The following is an 18,646-nucleotide window of genomic DNA, read 5'->3' as shown; positions in this document are numbered from 1 at the left end:
GACACAAGGCAAACAAAACAGATGTCACTTTAGTCAATTCCATATATCATTCATTGTTTAGACATTGCGCAAGAAATACAATTGACTGCAAGTAAAATCACTAAGGCTTCTTTTTCCAAAACATTTGAAGGATTTATTCTCCACGTATTTTTCTTTCTGTTGCAAATTTTCTTTACCCACTTTCACCCAAATGGCTATAATGAGAAAGAATTTATATGACATGGATAGATTAGTGTTCACAGGTGAATTTTAATCAGTCTGGGAGCTGGTATTTGGCCTTTTTGTCTTTACCATTGTTTGTGTGGAAATGCCTAAAGATAAATACTCAGATTTTAAAAGAGCTATCAATAGATCTATTCCTCCAGAAATAGATCTATTCTAAACATTATAGTCCTAATCCTACTTGCTCTGGAACTACAGTAGTATAATTATAGGAAATATATAACATAGTTTTATGCAAATATCCAAAATCTCTATTCTCATTAGGGTATACCCCCCAAAAAACACCAATTTTCTTAAATGCGTGTTTTTCACTTAAAATGTATTATTCTTAGTTGGATATTTGTAGTATAAAACCAATCTGAGCATCCCACTTCACAACTAATATGTAACTTATAAGGCCAGTGCATATTAAAAACAAACAAAATTAAATTGAAATTTCGCAAATAGGTCTAAGGTGATTTGCACCTTAATAGTTTCTTGTAAAATTAGTTGGGGGGGGGAGGAGAAAGTGCAATGATAGAAGACAGCCAACAATATAGTTATTTATCCATTGGGATCCCTTTTCCTGAATTGTCATAGCTATCCAGCTCTTCCCCCCCCCCCCAAAGCAGCAGCTTGAAAAAGTCAGGTTTCATTGTGGCAATCATTAATAAAGGAATTACAAATAAAATGCGAGTACTATATATGAAAAACCTAACAATTTATTTGTAATGCTAGTATAACAAATGACAGCCTGCAGGCTGGAAGACTGGAGGTCTCAACCCAGAAGCCCTCTGGATCTTCATGTTGTCTGTCTTGGAAATTACTCCTGCCATCATCTATTTTCTAGGAGATTCACCTTCTACCCCTTGTGTGTGAGATAGGGCGCTCACAACCTGTGATGCAAAAGCTGTAAATAATGTTTTAATGACGTGCAGTAACTTCCTAGAAGTGCACAGTAGAATATTACTAGAGGATTCATCTCTTATTGGGAGTCAGACCACTGAAAAACAACAATAGCCCTCTCTCATTCTGGCTATATGCTGTATGCTACATTAATATACTAGTTGTATTGCTTTATGTTAACTGAAGAATTACTCTGATTTTAATAGTTACAGATCAGAGCTTTGGCATGGATGCTGATGCAGAAAATCTTAGGCCTAAACCTGGAAAATCTAATGGCAAATGGAGCTCATAGGACATACATTGACAGTATAATTATTATTTCAGGCGACTTAAGTTTATTGAACTTTGGGTTCAGCCCATATACTTAATAAATGAGTTTCCATACAATATACAAAGCTTTCACACAGCACAGTAAAAAAAGCAATATGGAAATTTGTAAGTATGTGTTATGATAATATTCAAAAACAGATTCATATGGGGGAAGGCAAAGATGCTAATATTCTGAAAACATGTTCCTTAAGTAACCCCCACTCCCAAAATTCCCTTAATGTCTGCTTCCAAGTCTTAAAAAAGAAAGGAAGATATAGATGACATCTACGTAGATTTGAATTGCTCCATAAATGTAATCTTCAGGACTGATGGAAAACCTCTTATTCCCCAAGAGCAACTGGGTATCATATGCAAGGAACTGTAGGAAATCAGAAGGAAGTAATTAGTCTTATAGGTAAAAAAAAAAATCTCTAAAGATGCAAGTGTCCAGCCAATCATTTCTTGCCCTGCATCCTTCATCAGTTCCTTCATTTTCATTTAAAATGTGTCACTCAATATGGTTTTTTGTGATCCTTGGCTTCATTTCAAAATTTCAGATCTTTTTAAAATTTAATTTAATGCACTAAATTTTTAATGTACCAAAATGGTACACACAGAGAAAATATACAGTGGGACAAAAAAGTATTTAGTCAGCCACCAATTGTGCAAGTTCTCCCACTTAAAAAGATGAGAGATGCCTGTAATTTTCATCATAGGTATACCTCAACAATGAGAGACAAAATAGGGGGAAAGAATCCAGGAAATCACATTGTAGGATTTCTAATGAATTAATTCGTACATTCCTCGGTAAAATAAGTATTTGGTCACCTACAAACAAGCAAGATTTCTGGCTCTCACAGACCTGTAACTTCTTCTTTAAGAGGCTCCTCTGTCCTCCACTCATTACCTGTATGAATGGCAACTGGTTGAACTTGTTATCAGTATAAAAGACACCAGTCCACAACCTCAAACAGTCACACTCCAAACTCCACTATGGCCAAGACCAAAGAGCTGTTGAACGACACCAGAAACAAAATTGTAGACCTGCACCATGTTGGGAAGACTGAATTTGCAGTAGGCAAGCAGCTTGGTGTGAAGAAATCAACTGTGGGAGCAATTATTAGAAAATGGAAGACATACAAGACCACTGATAATCTCCCTCGTTCTGGGGTTCCACGCAAGATCTCACCCCGTGGGGTCAAAATGATCACAAGAACGGTGAGCAAAAATCCCAGAACCACACGGGGGGACCTAGTGAATGACCTGCAGAGAGCTGGGAACAAAGTAACAAAGTAACAAAGCTGGGAACAAAGTAACAAAGGCTACCATCAGTAACACACTACGCCACCAGGGACTCAAATCCTGCAGTGCCAGACGTGTCCCCCTGCTTAAGCCAGTACATGTCCGGGCCCGTCTGAAGTTTGCTAGAGAGCATTTGAATGATCCAGAACAGAACTGGGAGAATGTCATATGGTCAGATGAAACCAAAATAGAACTTTTTGGTAAAAACTCAACTCGTCGTGTTTGGAGGAGAAAGAATGCTGAGTTGCATCCAAAGAACACTGTGAAGCATGGGGGTGGAAACATCATGCTTTGGGGCTGTTTTTCTGCAAAGGGACCAGGACGACTGATCTGTGTAAAGGAAAGAATGAATGGGGCCATGTATCGTGAGATTTTGAGTGAAAACCTCCTTCCATCAGCAAGGGCATTGAAGATGAAACGTGGCTGGGTCTTTCAGCATGACAATGATCCCAAACACACCGCCCAGGCAACGAAGGAGTGGCTTCATAAGAAGCATTTCAAGGTCCTGGAGTGGCCTAGCCAGTCTCCAGATCTCAACCCCACAGAAAACCTTTGGAGGGAGTTGAAAGTCCGTGTTGCCCAGCGACAGCCCCCAAACATCACTGCTCTAGAGGAGATCTGCATGGAGGAATGGGCCAAAATACCAGCAACTGTGTGTGTAAACCTTGCGAAGACTTACAGAAAACGTTTGACCTCTTGTCATTGCCAACAAAGGGTATATAACAAAGTATTGAGATGAACTTTTGTTATTGACCAAATATTTATTTTCCACCATAATTTGCAAATAAATTCATTAGAAATCCTACAATGTGATTTCCTGGATTCTTTCCCCCCATTTTGTCTCTCATAGTTGAGGTATACCTATGATGAAAATTACAGGCCTCTCTCATCTTTTTAAGTGGGAGAACTTGCACAATTGGTGGCTGACTAAATACTTTTTTGTCCCACTGTACAGACAAGTTAGAAAACCGTTCTATAATTCACACCAAGGAGAGAGATGCTTCTTAGTGATCCACTTTTTAAACTCTCCATATTTTAATTGGAAGTGCTCAAAGAAGTGATTCTATTACATCAAATAATTTACAAATTATAGCAAATCCCCCACTTGCTATTAATATACAGTGCCAACTTCCTTTTATTGGGAAAGCACCTTTATTAGATGTAATTTGCATTAACAAATAAATCTTGATAATTTGAATGGCTAAAGTCAAAGCACTTCTGGCATTTTCTTCAACTTCATCTGTCTTTCAGGCATTTCGTATTATTATTTATGACAGGTCAATGAATCATTGCCAGTTTGGAAATGAGCTGCTAAGCTGCAGGGAGTCCTCAACTTACAACAGTTCACTTAGTGACTGTTCAAAGGTATAACGGACCATTTTTCACACTTACAATCATTGCAGTATTCCTGTGATCACATGATTAAAATTTGGACGCTTGGCAACTGACTCATATTTATGATGGTTGCAGTGTCATGTGATCATCTTTGGCGACCTGACAAGCAAAGTCAATGGAGAAACCTAATTCACTTAACAACTGTGTTACTAACTTAACAACTGAAGTGATTCACTTAACAACTATGGCAAGAAAGGTTGTAAAATGGGGCAAAACTCATTTAACAAATGTCCTGCTTAGCAAATTTTGGACTCAATTGTGGCCGTAAGTCGAGGACTACCTGTATAATCTTATTTTACATAGCACATAAGAGCATTCAAAATGCTGTATATCTATTATTTTTCATAAAAAGCATCTCGGCAATAGAAAATAATTCTTTACTAACCAGGGTAAAGATGATGGCACAAATGGCAGAATAAAGCATATGGACCCAATAAATCTGAATAAGATAAGTAAGAGCCAGTTAATTACATATCTCTGCAAGAGAAAGTTTAAATCAGGGACAACCCCATTGACATTATTAAGGGACAACACAATATGAATACAACACAATAATAGAAAGGATCTATTAAGGCAGGGGTGTCAAACTGCCGGCCCATGGGCCGGCTACATCATACGGAGGCCATGCCCACCCCAGCTCTGGCAATGCAAAAAAAAAAAAGTGACATGGCGAGTTTGACACCCGTGTGTTAAGGCCTCAGGTCAAGTGAAGGGGAATCAATTCTTTAGAGAGAAAAAAGGAGCCATTCATTACCTGTCATAGCTTTCCAATTAAAGCAAATATGTTCCAAATGTAAACATATGTAGATATGAATGCACACTACTTTTGAAAGCCAGTCATCCATTCCAGCCACTTACATATTTGTTTATCAGGACAACAGTGGTGGTGATAGAAGTCACTAAGAGGACAATTGCCAGTATACAGAAAAAACCAGTCCAGGTTGTGAGATCCACCTGCCAATGAGAATGATACATCACAGAATTAAGTGACACCATTTTATTGCCCAGTACATACATACAGTACATAAGGTAGCCAATATTATGCAAAATGAGTAAGAAATGAGTCAAAGAAATTAAAGACATGTCATGAGAGAAGAAAAAAAAGAAAAAAAATTGAATGTGTTGTTCTAGCTTCTACTAATACCATGCACTACTTCTTCACATTTTCCATCCTTGCAAGCCATCCTTGCTTCCACCATGTTCATATTATACTGCTTCACACACTTCCTTTTGTTCCTTAAACTTCTTGCCTCTCTTTTAGGATCACATCAATTCCATCCAATCATGACCCCTTTGGTTTTTCCCTTCCTCTCAAACCACATTCTTTCTTCATATACTTGTTTTGTAGTTTGATCTTTATGAGTTCTTGCTACATAATTAAACCATCTCAGAGTACTTCTTTTATACTAGTCACTCACTTTTGTACAGTATTCTGCTTCAATTCATTCTTGATTAGCCCTCTTGTTTTACTCATTCTCGACTACCCCATTTGCTCTTTTTCACTGTATTAAAATGACAAGATAAACTCACCTTTGTTTGGAAAGAGAAAACAGTGACAATGATTGTTATAACTGTAGTAATGACCATGGCAAGGATTACAGCTTTGGTCTCATGCATGCTGCAAAAAAAAAAGAGTTGTAAAGAAGGGCCTTTAGGATATTTTATCAATATGAACATTTAGGTTATGAAAATTCTTATAAGCCACATGTAAAGTGACCATAATGAGGTTATCCAAACTTCTACTTGCAATCATCAATGGATACCAAGAAAGGCCTCTGATTGGCTGCAAAAACTGGAATAAGAGAAGTCAGATATTCTCAATCCAGGCCAGTATACTTCTTAAAAATAAACACTACCAATTTGTATCAATTACTGGCACTATTATAGGATAAATAGATGGCCTGAACATTCTTGACACCAATCTAAGACACTATAGTTTCTGAAGAAACTTCAGAAATATTCTCACGCACCACACGGCTCATTCAAATCTCACTTTACTAAGAAATAGACAGAACTTTTCCAGAAATGTTACTGTGCTATTTTTCAACAGTTATTTTATCCAGGGCCGCTCGCAGTCGGTGTTGACAGGAGGGCAGAGATCCGCCCCGAGGTCTCTCATTTGTGGAGTTCCTCAGGGGTCGGTTCTCTCGCCTCTCCTGTTCAACATCTATATGAAGCCGCTGGGCGAGATCATTCGTGGTTTTGGGGTGGGGTATCATCAGTACGCTGATGATACCCAATTTTTTCTTTCCACCCCGAACCAACCCAGTGATGCCCTCTCCGTGATGTCCCGGTGCCTGGAGGCGGTTCAGGTCTGGATGGGGAGAAACAGGCTTCGCCTCAATCCCGCCAAGACTGAGTGGCTGTGCATATCGGCATCTCGGGTTAACCAAGTTATTCCATCCTTAATGATGGGGGGGTGAGGTGTTACCCCCCGTCAATAGGGCTCGCAACTTGGGCGTCCTCCTGGATTCACGGCTCAATTTCGAAGACCATATAGGAGCCGTGACCAGGGGGGCTTTTGCTCAGGTTCGCCTGGTGCGCCAGTTGCGTCCCTATCTGGACCGAGACGCCCTACGCACAGTTACGCGCTTGTGACCTCCCGTTTGGACTACTGTAACGCTCTCTACATGGGGCTGCCCTTGAAGACCACTCGGAGGCTTCAACTGGTGCAGAATGCGGCCGCGCGAGTTGTAATGGGGGTTTCCCGATACTCCCATGTAACACCTCTACTCCGTGAGCTGCATTGGCTTCCGGTTGCCCTCCGGGTGAAATTCAAGGTGCTGGTTATCACCTATAAAGCCCTACATGGCCTGGGTCCGGGATATCTGAGGGAACACCTGCTGCCGGCATCAAACGCCCTTCGCCCAGTGCGCTCCCACAGGGAGGGTCTGCTCAGGGTCCCGCCGGTAAGAGATTGCCGGCGGGTGACACCCAGGGATAGGGCCTTCTCGGTGGGAGCGCCTGCCCTCTGGAACCAGCTGCCGGTGGAGCTGAGAACTGCCCCCAACCTCCGATCATTCCGCCGGGGCCTGAAGACCTGGCTCTTCAAGCTCTCGGGCCCAGACTGAGGAGAAATTTTTAATTTGGGGTTCTTTTTAATTGAGTACAGGGTCAATTTAATATTTTTTAATTTGGTTCTTAATTTTTGTATTTTGGATTTTTAATTCCCTGTAAACCGCCCTGAGTCCTCAGGGAATAGGGCGGTATATAAATATAACTAAATAAATAAATAAATAAAATAAATAAATAAAATGCTCACAATAGGTTCTTAAGTAAAGTCATTTAATCTTTCTTCAGAATGTTTCCAGATACAAATTCTACAATGGTTCTAGCACAAAATCTTACACAAGAGGGAAATCTGCTTTATTTTTATATTCAAAGAGGCCTTAGCCATCCAAGAGCCAATGACAAAACTATAATAAAATCTAAGACGATGCCCAATAACTGATGACAATGATGTATTTATAACCAAAACTTTAAAAAGAGTTTATTGGTACTTTTAAGGAAATAAGAGGCTTTATTTCCCAAGCCTATGGTTATCCATTTTCTAGTAATAATTATTTGCCATTATTTTTTGAGAAAATCCAGCTTGTTTATCCCCACTGTACATTATCACTCTCATTTACTCCCTTGTACAGTACCTAGCAATGGTGCCTGTCATAAATCCTAAAGCCAATGTCTAGGGAGAAAAGCAAAACAGAAAACAAAATTAGCAAAATAATACATACATCTTGGCTATATCTATTATTCCATTGCAACCTTTTCCATCCCCATTCAGAAGTGAACAAACATAAATTAATAAGCAAGCCTAGATCAAGAATTTTTTTTAGTGAATTGCCAGTGTATCATCTTAGGCAAAAATAAACAGTCCTGTTAAAAATGCAGTTTGTTCATTGAAATATATTCCATAGAAATTGAGTTGTCATATGGACGGATATAATAAGAGCAAATTCGTACATCAATGTATTTTACTTCATAATTTTTAAAATATCATTACTGCATAGCCAAAAATGCAACAACTATCATTCAAAATATGGTGTTGGTGAAGTGGATGATACAAAATTAAACGCAAGTCTTTTTTGAACAAAATAAGATGAAGTCACTAACATTTGCTGAAGGAATGGTAACCAAAAAGTGCAATCAATATAAAAATTATGACATCTAAATAATTTAGAGATTCTGTTTGAATGTGGACGAAAAACACTGCAGGACTATCTGATCTTACCCTAATCATAACCTTAACCGTGACACCAGTTTCATTTTAAATGGCAATAGGATTTTCTAATGTATTTTACCCTAGAAAACAAAGAAGTCCCATAGAAAAGCTATCAGTGACGCTTTCCTTAGAAAACCACTTAGAATCTATCCCTGGCATTACTTTTTGGCCGTGACTCCAAGTAGACCTAACCCTAGTTTCATTTTCAATGGCAATGGCATTTTCCCATGCATTTTACTTTGGACCACAAACAACTCTGAAATGAAACCATAACTGACGCTTTCTATGGAAAACTACTAGGAATCTATGTCTAGCATTAAGTTTTCAGCCATGATTCCAAATAGATGTCACCCTAACCCTAGTTTCATTTTCAATGGCAATGGGATTTTCTCATGTGGACAAGATACAATTCCAAACAAAAAGCTCTCAATGATGGTTTCCTTAGAAAACAGCTTAGAATCTATCCCTAGTATTAGTTTTCGGCCATGATTCCAAGCAGACTTTACCCTAATACTAACTCTAGTTTCATTTCCAATGCCAGTAGGATTTTCCCATGCTTTTTACTGTTGTCCATTAATAGCTCTGAACAAAAAGCTGTTTTTTTTGTTTTTTTTAAGTTCCATTTGTATCCCGCCCTTCTCCGAAGACTCAGGGCGGCTTACAAGCTTAGCAGTAGCCTTCATTCTATGTATATGCCTGCTTATTAGGGCTTTCGCCCCCCCCCCCAAGCGGCATTATTACAAAGTCAGCTTATTGCCCCCAACAACTGGGTCCTCATTTTACCTACCTCGGAAGGATGGAAGGCTGAGTCAACCTTGAGCCTGGTGGGATGCGAACCTGCACTAATTGCAGGCAGCTGGTGTTACTTAAGGAGGCATTAGCCCACTGCTCCACCAAGGCTGTTACCTTCAATATCCTCTGAAAACGTCTAAGAATCTATCCCTATGGTTAGTTTTAGCTATGACTCCAAGTAGGCTTATCCGTAATCCTATCCCAAGTTTCATTTTCATTGGCAACTGTATTGTCCCATGTATTTTACTGTGGACCAGAAAGAAATGTGAATGAAAATCTGTTATCCTCACTTTCCTTAGAAAGCCTCTAAGAATCTATCTGTATGTATTATTTTTCCACCCTGACTCCAAACAGGTAAAACCTTAAACGTAACCCTAACCCAGTGGTGGGATTCAGCCAGTTTGCACCACTTCAGCAGAACCGGTAGCTATTTTTTTGTTGAGTTCTGGTCCAGAATGGACTTCCAGAAGCGGCATCCACACAGAGAAACAGTTGTTCACATATTTGAATCCCACCACTGCCCTAACCTATACCCTAATTCCATTTTCAATAGTAATGAGATTTTCCTCTGTATTTTACTGTGGAAATTTTTAGATTCTAAAACTAAGACGGGGAAAAAGCAGGAAGTACTTGGAAGGAGATTTATAATTTCGAAGAACCTCAAGTGAAATGCTCTTTCATAGGTTAGAAATACAGATGTTAATTATTGGACATGTCCGTAATGAGAGAAATGATCACTCTTAATTAGGTCATAATCCATTAATATTAATATCTTAAATTGCACAATGTACAACTGGCAATTAATGCTGATCTTTTAGTACAGGTATTATATGATTTCTAAAACTTGTAGGTTAATGGCCTAGGTGTTCCATTTTACCCCAATTCCAAATTGTTGGTGTTAGATTATGCCATTTTCTCCTCAATAACAAGTTTGTGAATGTATTTATTTCAAAGGGAAAGATGCACTGTTTAGATAATCCATCTGAATGTAATGAAACATTTGTAGTTTGGAGGCAATAAAATCATTTTCCTACCAAGTGTTTTAATAATCTGGAATTAAATTTTAACCTGAAGATTTGTAATAATGCAAATATATTACTTTCTTTAATCTCTATCCTAGGCCCTATTGCCAAAATTTCAGGTCTCCCCATGTTAGGGATTTCACGTCTACTAAATTTAGCCCAACCTGTAACATCAATCTACTACTTACGAAGATTGTCATAAGGATTATGTTCCATGGAAATCGTCTCCTGAAAAAGACCAGAGAATGAGTCAGCGCCCATACAAATGGTCCCACTTTAAGAAAAAAGTATATTTTGGCAGAACTGTTTCAAAGATACACCACTATTCCACATGTTCTTTTCAAAGCAGGACAATTCTATTTGTAACCTGAAACCTTTAACCCGAAAAAGATTCTACATTCTGACTTAATAAGTTTGTGGTTGTGGGACAATAGGATGAGGAAGGTGTGGTGGATTTGTTTGCTGCCTTGAGCGATTTGTAAAAATAATAAAGGCAGGATACAAATGATTTTAAAAAAAATTAAAAACTTGCACAGAAAAAGTAATATAATGAAAATCTTTTCAAAGGCATCTAGAAAAAAGGGACAATAGCTTTCCGACTAAAAACGGTCTAAATCTAATTTATATGTAGAGAAAGTTAGCAACGTGGGCCCCATCACCAAGGAAGCCAATAATAAACACCTTTTGATGAAGGGATGTATTTAAAAAAAGCTTCAAAAGGATTATTATATAGGTGATTTCCTCTGCTTGTTTTTCACTACAGTTCTTCTGAATATGCAACTTTTTTTTCCTGAAGTCTTTTCGGTCCCTGGGTTGCGACAATGCATCTTCATTGCAATACTACTGTATAACCATTCTATAGCCAACATTTGCATTACAGGTAGTCCTTGATTTACAACAATTCATTTAGTGACTGTTTGAAGTTACAACAGTACTGAAAAAAGTGACTTATGAACTTTTTTTACACTTATAACCACTGCAGCATGCCCATGGTCAGGGGTAGGCAACCCTTTTATGACTCAGGAATCCTGGGAGTTGAAGTCGACAAGTCATGAAAGAGCCAAGGTTGCCTACCCCTGACCATGGTTATGTGGTTTACACTCAGATGCTTGACAACTAGTTCATATTTATGATGGTTGCAGTATCCTGGGGTCATGTGATCACCTTTTGTGACCTTTTGACAAGCAAAGTCAATGGGGAAGCCAGATTCACTTAACAACCGTGTTACTAACTTAACAGCTGCAGGGATTCACTTGACACACGTAGCAAGAAAAGTCGTAAAATGGAGCAAAACTCACTTAACAAATTTCTCACTTAGCAACATAAATTTTGGGCTCAATTGTGGTCATAAGTCAAGGACAACCTGTATTTTTCATTGCTTACCTATTCTAAGTCCTTTGATTCTTATTATTTTGCTTTTCATGAAAAATTATTTTTCAGCTGCAACAATCCTAAACCTATGAACGTGATTGCTCTGTATCCCCACACATTATTTGCAAATAAGAGAAGCGCTTCATGCAGGCCTCATTTTTGCATCTCTCATTTCTATTGCAAAAAGGGAAAAAATGGCAGAAATCATTTATCAAGGCTATATTTCCACAGTCAGAATGCCCAACCCCTTTAACCACTTTTCTATCCTTCATTCTAAAATTCCCAGCAAATTTTGAATTTGATGCACCATCAAATCATAGATGTTACCAAAGGATACTCACTGGATCTTTTGACAAAGCACCAGCACTAGGTAACAGATCAAAAATACACCACTGGGAAGACAGAAAAGACAAATGATTGCAAACTGAATAGTGACAAGTCTAAACAGCAAGCTACCCTCCAAATTTAATAAACTTTTTTCCAACGAAAGTAAGCCATATAATTGAACTTGTATATTAAAAAGTTTTACCAGAGGTTTTATGAGACTATGCTTAGTTAAGAAGATAGGAGATACTTCCTCTGAAAAGTTGTATCAGATGCACTTAAAAGTGGTGGTGATGGAAGTCAGAGTAGAGTAGAGGATCTTAAAGGTACAACTTGTCAAGTATACATTATGGTACAGGCAGTTCTTGTTTTATAACGATAATAGAGCCTGCCCATTACAGGTGTAAGTCATGGGATCATTAAGCGAGGTGCCCACATAATCATTTAGCAAAATGACTGCTATCCTAACTCTCCCAGGCGCAATTATTAAGCGACATTGTGGGTTGTTAAACAGTGAGGGAAAGAGCTGCCTACCAAAAGAGGGATATGGCTCCTGTTCGTGCAGAGAAGGGAATTCTTACACTGGACTGGAAAAATGAAAGCCATCTGACAGGCAGCCGTTACTCTCAAAAACGCTGGCTGCAAAAGTCCATGCTGAAAGCCAAGATGAAAGTTTTTGGAGCCAGCTTCCCTACTAACATCCCAGGGTAAAATTCTTCTTGGCCATGGTGGAGCAGTGGTTAAAATGCAGTATTGCAGGCTAATTCTGCCAACTGCCAGCAGATCGATTCTCACCGGCTCATGGCTGACACAGCCTTCCATCCTTCCGAGGTCAGTGAAATGAGGACCCAGATTGTTGGGGGCAATAGGCTGACTCAGTAAACCGCTTAGAGAAGGCTGTAATGCACTGTGAAGCTGTATATAAGTCTAAGGGTTTTGCCAAGAACTTTTCCAACCAGCTTCTTTGAAAGTGGAAGGGGTGCTTTGCAAAGATACTCTGCTCCACATGGGGTGAAATCAATCTGACAGAAAGCCCTTCCACTCTCCAAGAAGTTCACTGAAAAAAGGTCCATCCCAAAATGGATCGTGATGGACCTTTTTCAGTCAGCCCCCAGAAACCAGAAGAGTCCTGCAGTAGTAGCTTGTCAACTTCCCTGCCCACTTCATTGTTGATTTCTGAAGAAGCCAGCAGAGAAGATTGCGAATGGCTATAAATTGACAAGGACAGTTGTAAGTCCCTTCGTTCAGCACCATTATAATTTTGAACAGTTGCTCAATGAACATCATAAATCGAAGACTATCTGTATTTTCTGCCATGGCTTGGAGTTTTTTGACTGTATTATCAATATATCTAAAAGGCACTAAGTTAGGGAAGATTACAGCAAAGCAATAGATCACCAATGGCATTCGACTAATACTTACTAAGATGCATAATATAATGCAATATGATTGATCACATAAGCGTTCACAGGAGTCCTGTGGAAAAGAATGACAAGATCAAGTATTACTAGACTGTCAACCATTTTTGATCTAAGTTAGCCTAAAATTCCATTATTATTTAGAGTTTCATTTTCCCTTTTGTGGTCAAGAACATAAATACTTCCCCATTAACTGGGCCAAACCCAGAGCTTGGCTTGCATCTACCTGCTAATTAGCCTGTGCTCACTACGCATTTTTAGTATGCAATTACTGAAACGTATATACCTAATGCAAAGAAGAGGTCTTCGAGCAAATAGATATTTCCTTACCAAGTTTACCAAATTTTTTGCACATCTATAGGCTTTTAGTATAGGGACGCGGTGGCTCAGTGGGTTAGGACGCTGAGCTTGTCGATCAGAAGGTCGGCAGTTTGGTGGGTTGAATCCCGAGTGCTGCGTAACAGAGTGAGCGCCTGTTACTCGTCCCAGCTTCTGCCAACCTAGCAGTTCGAAAGCACGTAAAAATGCAAATAGAAAAATAGGGACCACTCCGGTGGGAAGGTAACAAGCGTTCCGTGCGCCTTTGGCGTCTAGTCATGCTGGCCACATGACCACGGAGACGTCCTCAGACAAGCGCTGGCTCTTCGGCTTTGAACGGAGATGAGCACCAGCCCCTAGAGTTGGAAACGACTAGCACGCATGTGCGGGGGAACCTTTACCTTTACCTTGGCTTTTAGTATATGAACAAGAAGGAGCCAAAGGGAAATACATTTTTTCTCTACTGCTTGAATGCACTCTATATACCAATAACTCTGCTAGTCCATAGAAGGTTCTAGTCCTGCCTTAGGCATGTAAACCAGATGGGTAACCTTAGGCCAGTCCCTCTTTCTCAGACCAACCCACTTCACTGGGTTGTTGCTATGAGGACAATAGGAGGAGGACACCGAAATAAAAATAAAGAAATCAATTCTAATCCCTATCTTTAGAACATCTGAGAAATAATAGGCTTTTGGGGGAATCCACTCTCCAAAAATAGAGAGGGAAGTCTGCCACTGGAATGCAACACACAATGTTATCACCACTGCTTCTTTGACAACAGTGTAAACTACAGAAGCCTTTGGATATCAGGAGCTAAGGTTACCCCTGCTCTCCTGGGGCTAACATAAATTTCTGCTCATACAATCAGAAGCAGAAGTAGGATAAAGGGGGAGGGAGAAGCCAAAAGGCCACACAGAAAGGAAGAAAAATGAAACCCTTCTCTTTCTTTTGTCTAACCGATGTGAGTCTGGAGGGGTGTCAGCAGTCATTGTCCATCACACATTCTGACTCTCATGTCCACCTGCATGGTTTTGTCTATCTTGGACCCGTGAAGACTTACACAAAAGTGAAGACGGCAACAATTGCCACAGTCAGTAGTAACTGAAGGGTGATGATGCTGTAAACCTGTTTGTGACGACAAAAGAGATACAAATTCACAACGAAAAACCAAAACAAAGTTGTGGGTGGCCATTTTCAGAGGCTCCCACAGCAAGCTAGCAAGAACTGGTGCAGGAATGAAAGCCTTTTGCTGAATGATACAGAATACAGTATTTTAATCTTGCCATATCTTTTCTCAGCCTTACAAATTTAGGAGGTGGCTATTTAAACCACTGAACCAAGGACTTGATTCTAGCAAGAAACCAAATTAAATCATCTCCAAAAGATGGCTGATACTTTGTTCACATTAACAGCCCACACATCCCAATTAGCTAATCATAAAATATATAACTATGAAATATCCAGCAATATTAGATCACACAGGCCAGGCCAGTCATATGCTACAAGATTATAAGGATATATAATTTAACTCAGATTACAAGATTTATTTATTTATTTTAATTCCATTTATATCCCGCCTTTCTCCGAAGACTCAGGGCGGCTATTTAAAAGGTTTGAAGAACAGAATCTCATAGTGTTTGCCCCCCCTCCCCCCCACAGTAGATATTTTGGGAGTTACACATTTTTAGAGAAATCTTCAATATTATGAACACAACAAAATAGTAACAGAAACACACACGATGTAATAAATAAAAGAACTAAAAAGTGCTTTTTGGATTTTGCCATATTTAAGCTTGACTGGGTTTGATACCAGAGCGGGGGACAAAAGATGGATTCATAATGTTGTGTTGGAATTTTACCAGCCTGACTTCAGCTTTCATCAATTTTTAAATTCTCTATTTTGAACAGAGTAGGGAAGCATTGGTTTGCCACCTAACTAATTTAACTTCACAAAGGTCATCTCTCCAGACCATTCAGGGATCTCTGCATCTAAATAATGTTTTTATCGACTCAATAAAAAGATAAACATAATTTAAAACACTGACCACTTATCTGGTCATTATTAGTAAATTGTCATCTCAACCCCAGACTCACAACAAACAGACCATACAGCCATACGAATCATTCACAATATGAGTAGTACGACCTATTCTTGTAACATTTCTCTTTCAATTAGTAGACTCTCTGATGAATTGCATTGCACTAATTTCTTATTAAATTGAAAGATATTCTTTTGGATCCAGGAAAGCTTCTGCAAACGGAAACATAGCCCAAACAGTGGACTTACACACAAAAAGGCAAGCATTTGCATCAACCCACACAGAGAAATGTTTCATTTCTGAAGGGGCAAAGATGAGAAGACAGGGATATTCATGTAACATCTGTTAATAGTTCCTTAAAACAGTTTCATGTTTGTGGGTTTTTTCCCCCCAGATTGCATAGCTCCCTGCCATAGTCTGCATGTGACCCTAAGGAATAAAGATTTAGCTTAAGTTATGTTCCGAAACACCATTTTAATACCAGAATAATTCTGTTTTAAGACATATGGTTGTTAAAAAATGTCTTCACTGATTTCCCCCTTTCCAATTTCTTCTCACTTCAGTGCAGGTTCAGGAAATGTAAAGTTACAGACAAATGGTTGTATGTCTTATTCCTTTCATGGTACTCTGGATTAACACAGAGAGTGAACACCACTTTCATACAAAAAAGACTTTTGATCATGCTCAATGAGTTTGTAAAAGAACTGTCATCACATGAAGGACATTTTAAAGTGTCCCCATTTCATGAAGATACGTATGCACTAAGGGCATTAATATCTGATTTAGGAAATATTCTGTAGCAGGCTGTCAAGGAGAAATGGCCACATGACAGATTAAAAATAATTGCAAGCCACAAAGGAATACCTGGTACGTCAATCGGCTGTTTAGTAATAAACAGAGTGGTAGCAGCAAAACACTTAGTAGCATATTTTTTGGAGCAGAAGCAGCAAAATTATTGACTTAACGAAGTACTAGCAGACCACCCAAGGCTGCTTCGTGAGCCGTATGTTGTTCAGGTCTATTGTATAGTTTGCATAAGTATATGTAGAGTATAGGGACGCGGTGGCTCAGTGGGTTAGGACGCTGAGCTTGTCGATCAGAAGGTCGGCAGTTTGGCGGTTCGAATCCCGAGTGCCGCGTAACAGAGTGAGCGCCTGTTACTCGTCCCAGCTTCTGCCAACCTAGCAGTTCGAAAGCACGTAAAAATGCAAGTAGAAAAATAGGGACCACTACGGTGGGAAGGTAACAACGTTCCGTGCGCCTTTGGCGTCTAGTCATGCCAGCCACATGACCACGGAGACGTCCTCGGACAAGTGCTGGCTCTTCAGCTTTGAAACGGAGATGAGCACCGGCCCCTAGAGTTGGAAACAACTAGCACACATGTGCGGGGGAACCTTTACCTTTACGTTACCTTTATGTAGAGTATAAGGAAGATGACCTGAGGGAAATAAACAGGAGCTACTGCCTAAGCAAAAAGGACTGAAACATTTTTTAAGTCCAGAATAATGCAGTAACGTTTGAAAGTGCCTCAAGCATACACCATTCACTGGTGTATAAAAAGTGGGACAATCAGATTTGTAAGATGCTGTTATTTTAGCCAATCTCAGTAGTTGATTTCCTGCTCTGGCCTATGTCAGGGGGCTGGTATCAGACTTACCTTGCGAATGAAGACTTGCCTAACATTTTTTTCCACCCAATAGGCAATTCGGAAATCCCCTTCTTCCATCTCGCAACTTCTATCACCTAGTAAGAGAAGAGGGAAAAGGGCAACATTGATCAACCCTATCAGACAAAATGGCAATTGTAGTTGTGATAGGATGGATCCATATTAGATCTCCTAGGCATGATTGTAGCCATTTATCTGAATGCAAATTATAACAATGACTGAACCAAGTTCTTTTTAAAATAATTTATTATCCACCAATTAGTATTCTGAAAGTTCAATAACAGCCCTCATCTCAATTCCAAACAAAAATATGCATTTAACGCTTCCTGTCTAGTTTGGCCTTCTCTTTAAGAGTCCCAAGTCACAAGACTTCTGTCCCTTAACCTTCCACAATATTTTCATTTTACATCCCTTTTATGTAAATTGGCTGTGCTGATTGTGTTCTCCCACCTTCAGCTCCAGATCTCTTGTCATCATAGGGGGGTGGAGGACCAAGAGTTTCCATGTTGTCCCTGGCTGATGTACAGCACCTGGAAAAATATGTGAAGTTTAAGACGCTTAAAACAAATAGACGCGCACACGCAAAAATGTACAAACACACACAGGATATGAAACATAGACTAAATTCATGTTCAAAATCCAGTTGCTTTCTTCCTATAAAATGCTATGTCCATACAAATAATAATTATTTTTACACCTTAAAGCAATGGTATATGTCAAGGTAATGGCTGGAGTTCCACAACTACCTTTACTTTTAAGGCAGGGGTAGGCAACCTTGGCTCTTTTATGACTCGTGGACTTCAACTCCCAGAATTCCTGAGTCACCTGACTCAGGAATTCTGGGAGTTGAAGTCCACGAGTCATAAAAGAGCCAAGGTTGCCGACGCCTGGTCTAAGGTAACTTGTTGTCCAAGCCTAGAGCTAACTGCTAAGAATGAAGGTAGAGTCCTTTTCTGCAATATTTAATGTAAATTAACAATGTTAGTATAGGTAGGACTTCCGGTTTGCTGCGTGGCCACCATGGACAGCTGGGAGACTTGCTCTCTCTCCCCTGTCCAGTTTCGCATCACTGGGGGCCCCTGAAAAGGTCCGAAAGTTGCTCCGAAGAGGCGACCAGCAAGGAGGGGTGTTTGCTGGATCGCGGGAGAGCCGCAACTCTCCCATTAGACTTGGCGATCCCTCCAAACCGGCGGACAAATGTACTGGCCATTATGGCTCATCCCTAGGCTGCGAACAGCCGAAGTCACATTTTCCACCAGGCAACTCTTAAAGCAGCGCAGAAGAGACTGGGCAAGATCTACCTCTTTTACACCCTAATTATTTTCTGTACCTCCTTAAGCTGCTAAGCATTTCCCCCCGTCGAG

General features: G+C 39.7%; 1 protein-coding gene across 3 annotated transcripts in view; it reads right to left on the bottom strand.

The window, feature by feature from the left end:
- LOC310632611 (protein lifeguard 3-like) overlaps window positions 1-18,646 on the bottom strand; it is a 30,936-nt gene that overhangs the window by 1,735 nt on the left and 10,555 nt on the right. For 2 of the 3 annotated variants that reach the window (XM_083349897.1, XM_083349896.1), the window contains exons 2-12: window positions 17,733-17,812; window positions 17,274-17,359; window positions 14,638-14,702; window positions 13,264-13,317; window positions 11,859-11,909; window positions 10,335-10,374; window positions 7,758-7,795; window positions 5,644-5,731; window positions 4,972-5,067; window positions 4,499-4,552; window positions 1,420-1,795 (exon numbers count right to left, since the gene is read on the bottom strand). In XM_083349897.1, the coding sequence (XP_083206023.1) occupies window positions 1,652-1,795; window positions 4,499-4,552; window positions 4,972-5,067; window positions 5,644-5,731; window positions 7,758-7,795; window positions 10,335-10,374; window positions 11,859-11,909; window positions 13,264-13,317; window positions 14,638-14,702; window positions 17,274-17,359; window positions 17,733-17,787 (771 nt within the window). In that variant the 5' untranslated portion in view covers window positions 17,788-17,812 and the 3' untranslated portion in view covers window positions 1,420-1,651. Of the gene's footprint in view, window positions 1-1,419; window positions 1,796-4,498; window positions 4,553-4,971; window positions 5,068-5,643; window positions 5,732-7,757; window positions 7,796-10,334; window positions 10,375-11,858; window positions 11,910-13,263; window positions 13,318-14,637; window positions 14,703-17,273; window positions 17,360-17,732; window positions 17,813-18,646 lie in introns of those variants that run through there. The other variant, XR_014490881.1, reaches the window with a different exon arrangement.

Source organism: Vipera ursinii, assembly GCF_947247035.1.
Source record: "Vipera ursinii genome assembly, chromosome: 1".
Classification (NCBI taxonomy): Eukaryota; Metazoa; Chordata; class Lepidosauria; order Squamata; family Viperidae; genus Vipera; species Vipera ursinii.
Note: the sequence above shows the minus strand (reverse complement) of the source record. Positions and strands in the feature narration are given on the sequence as shown.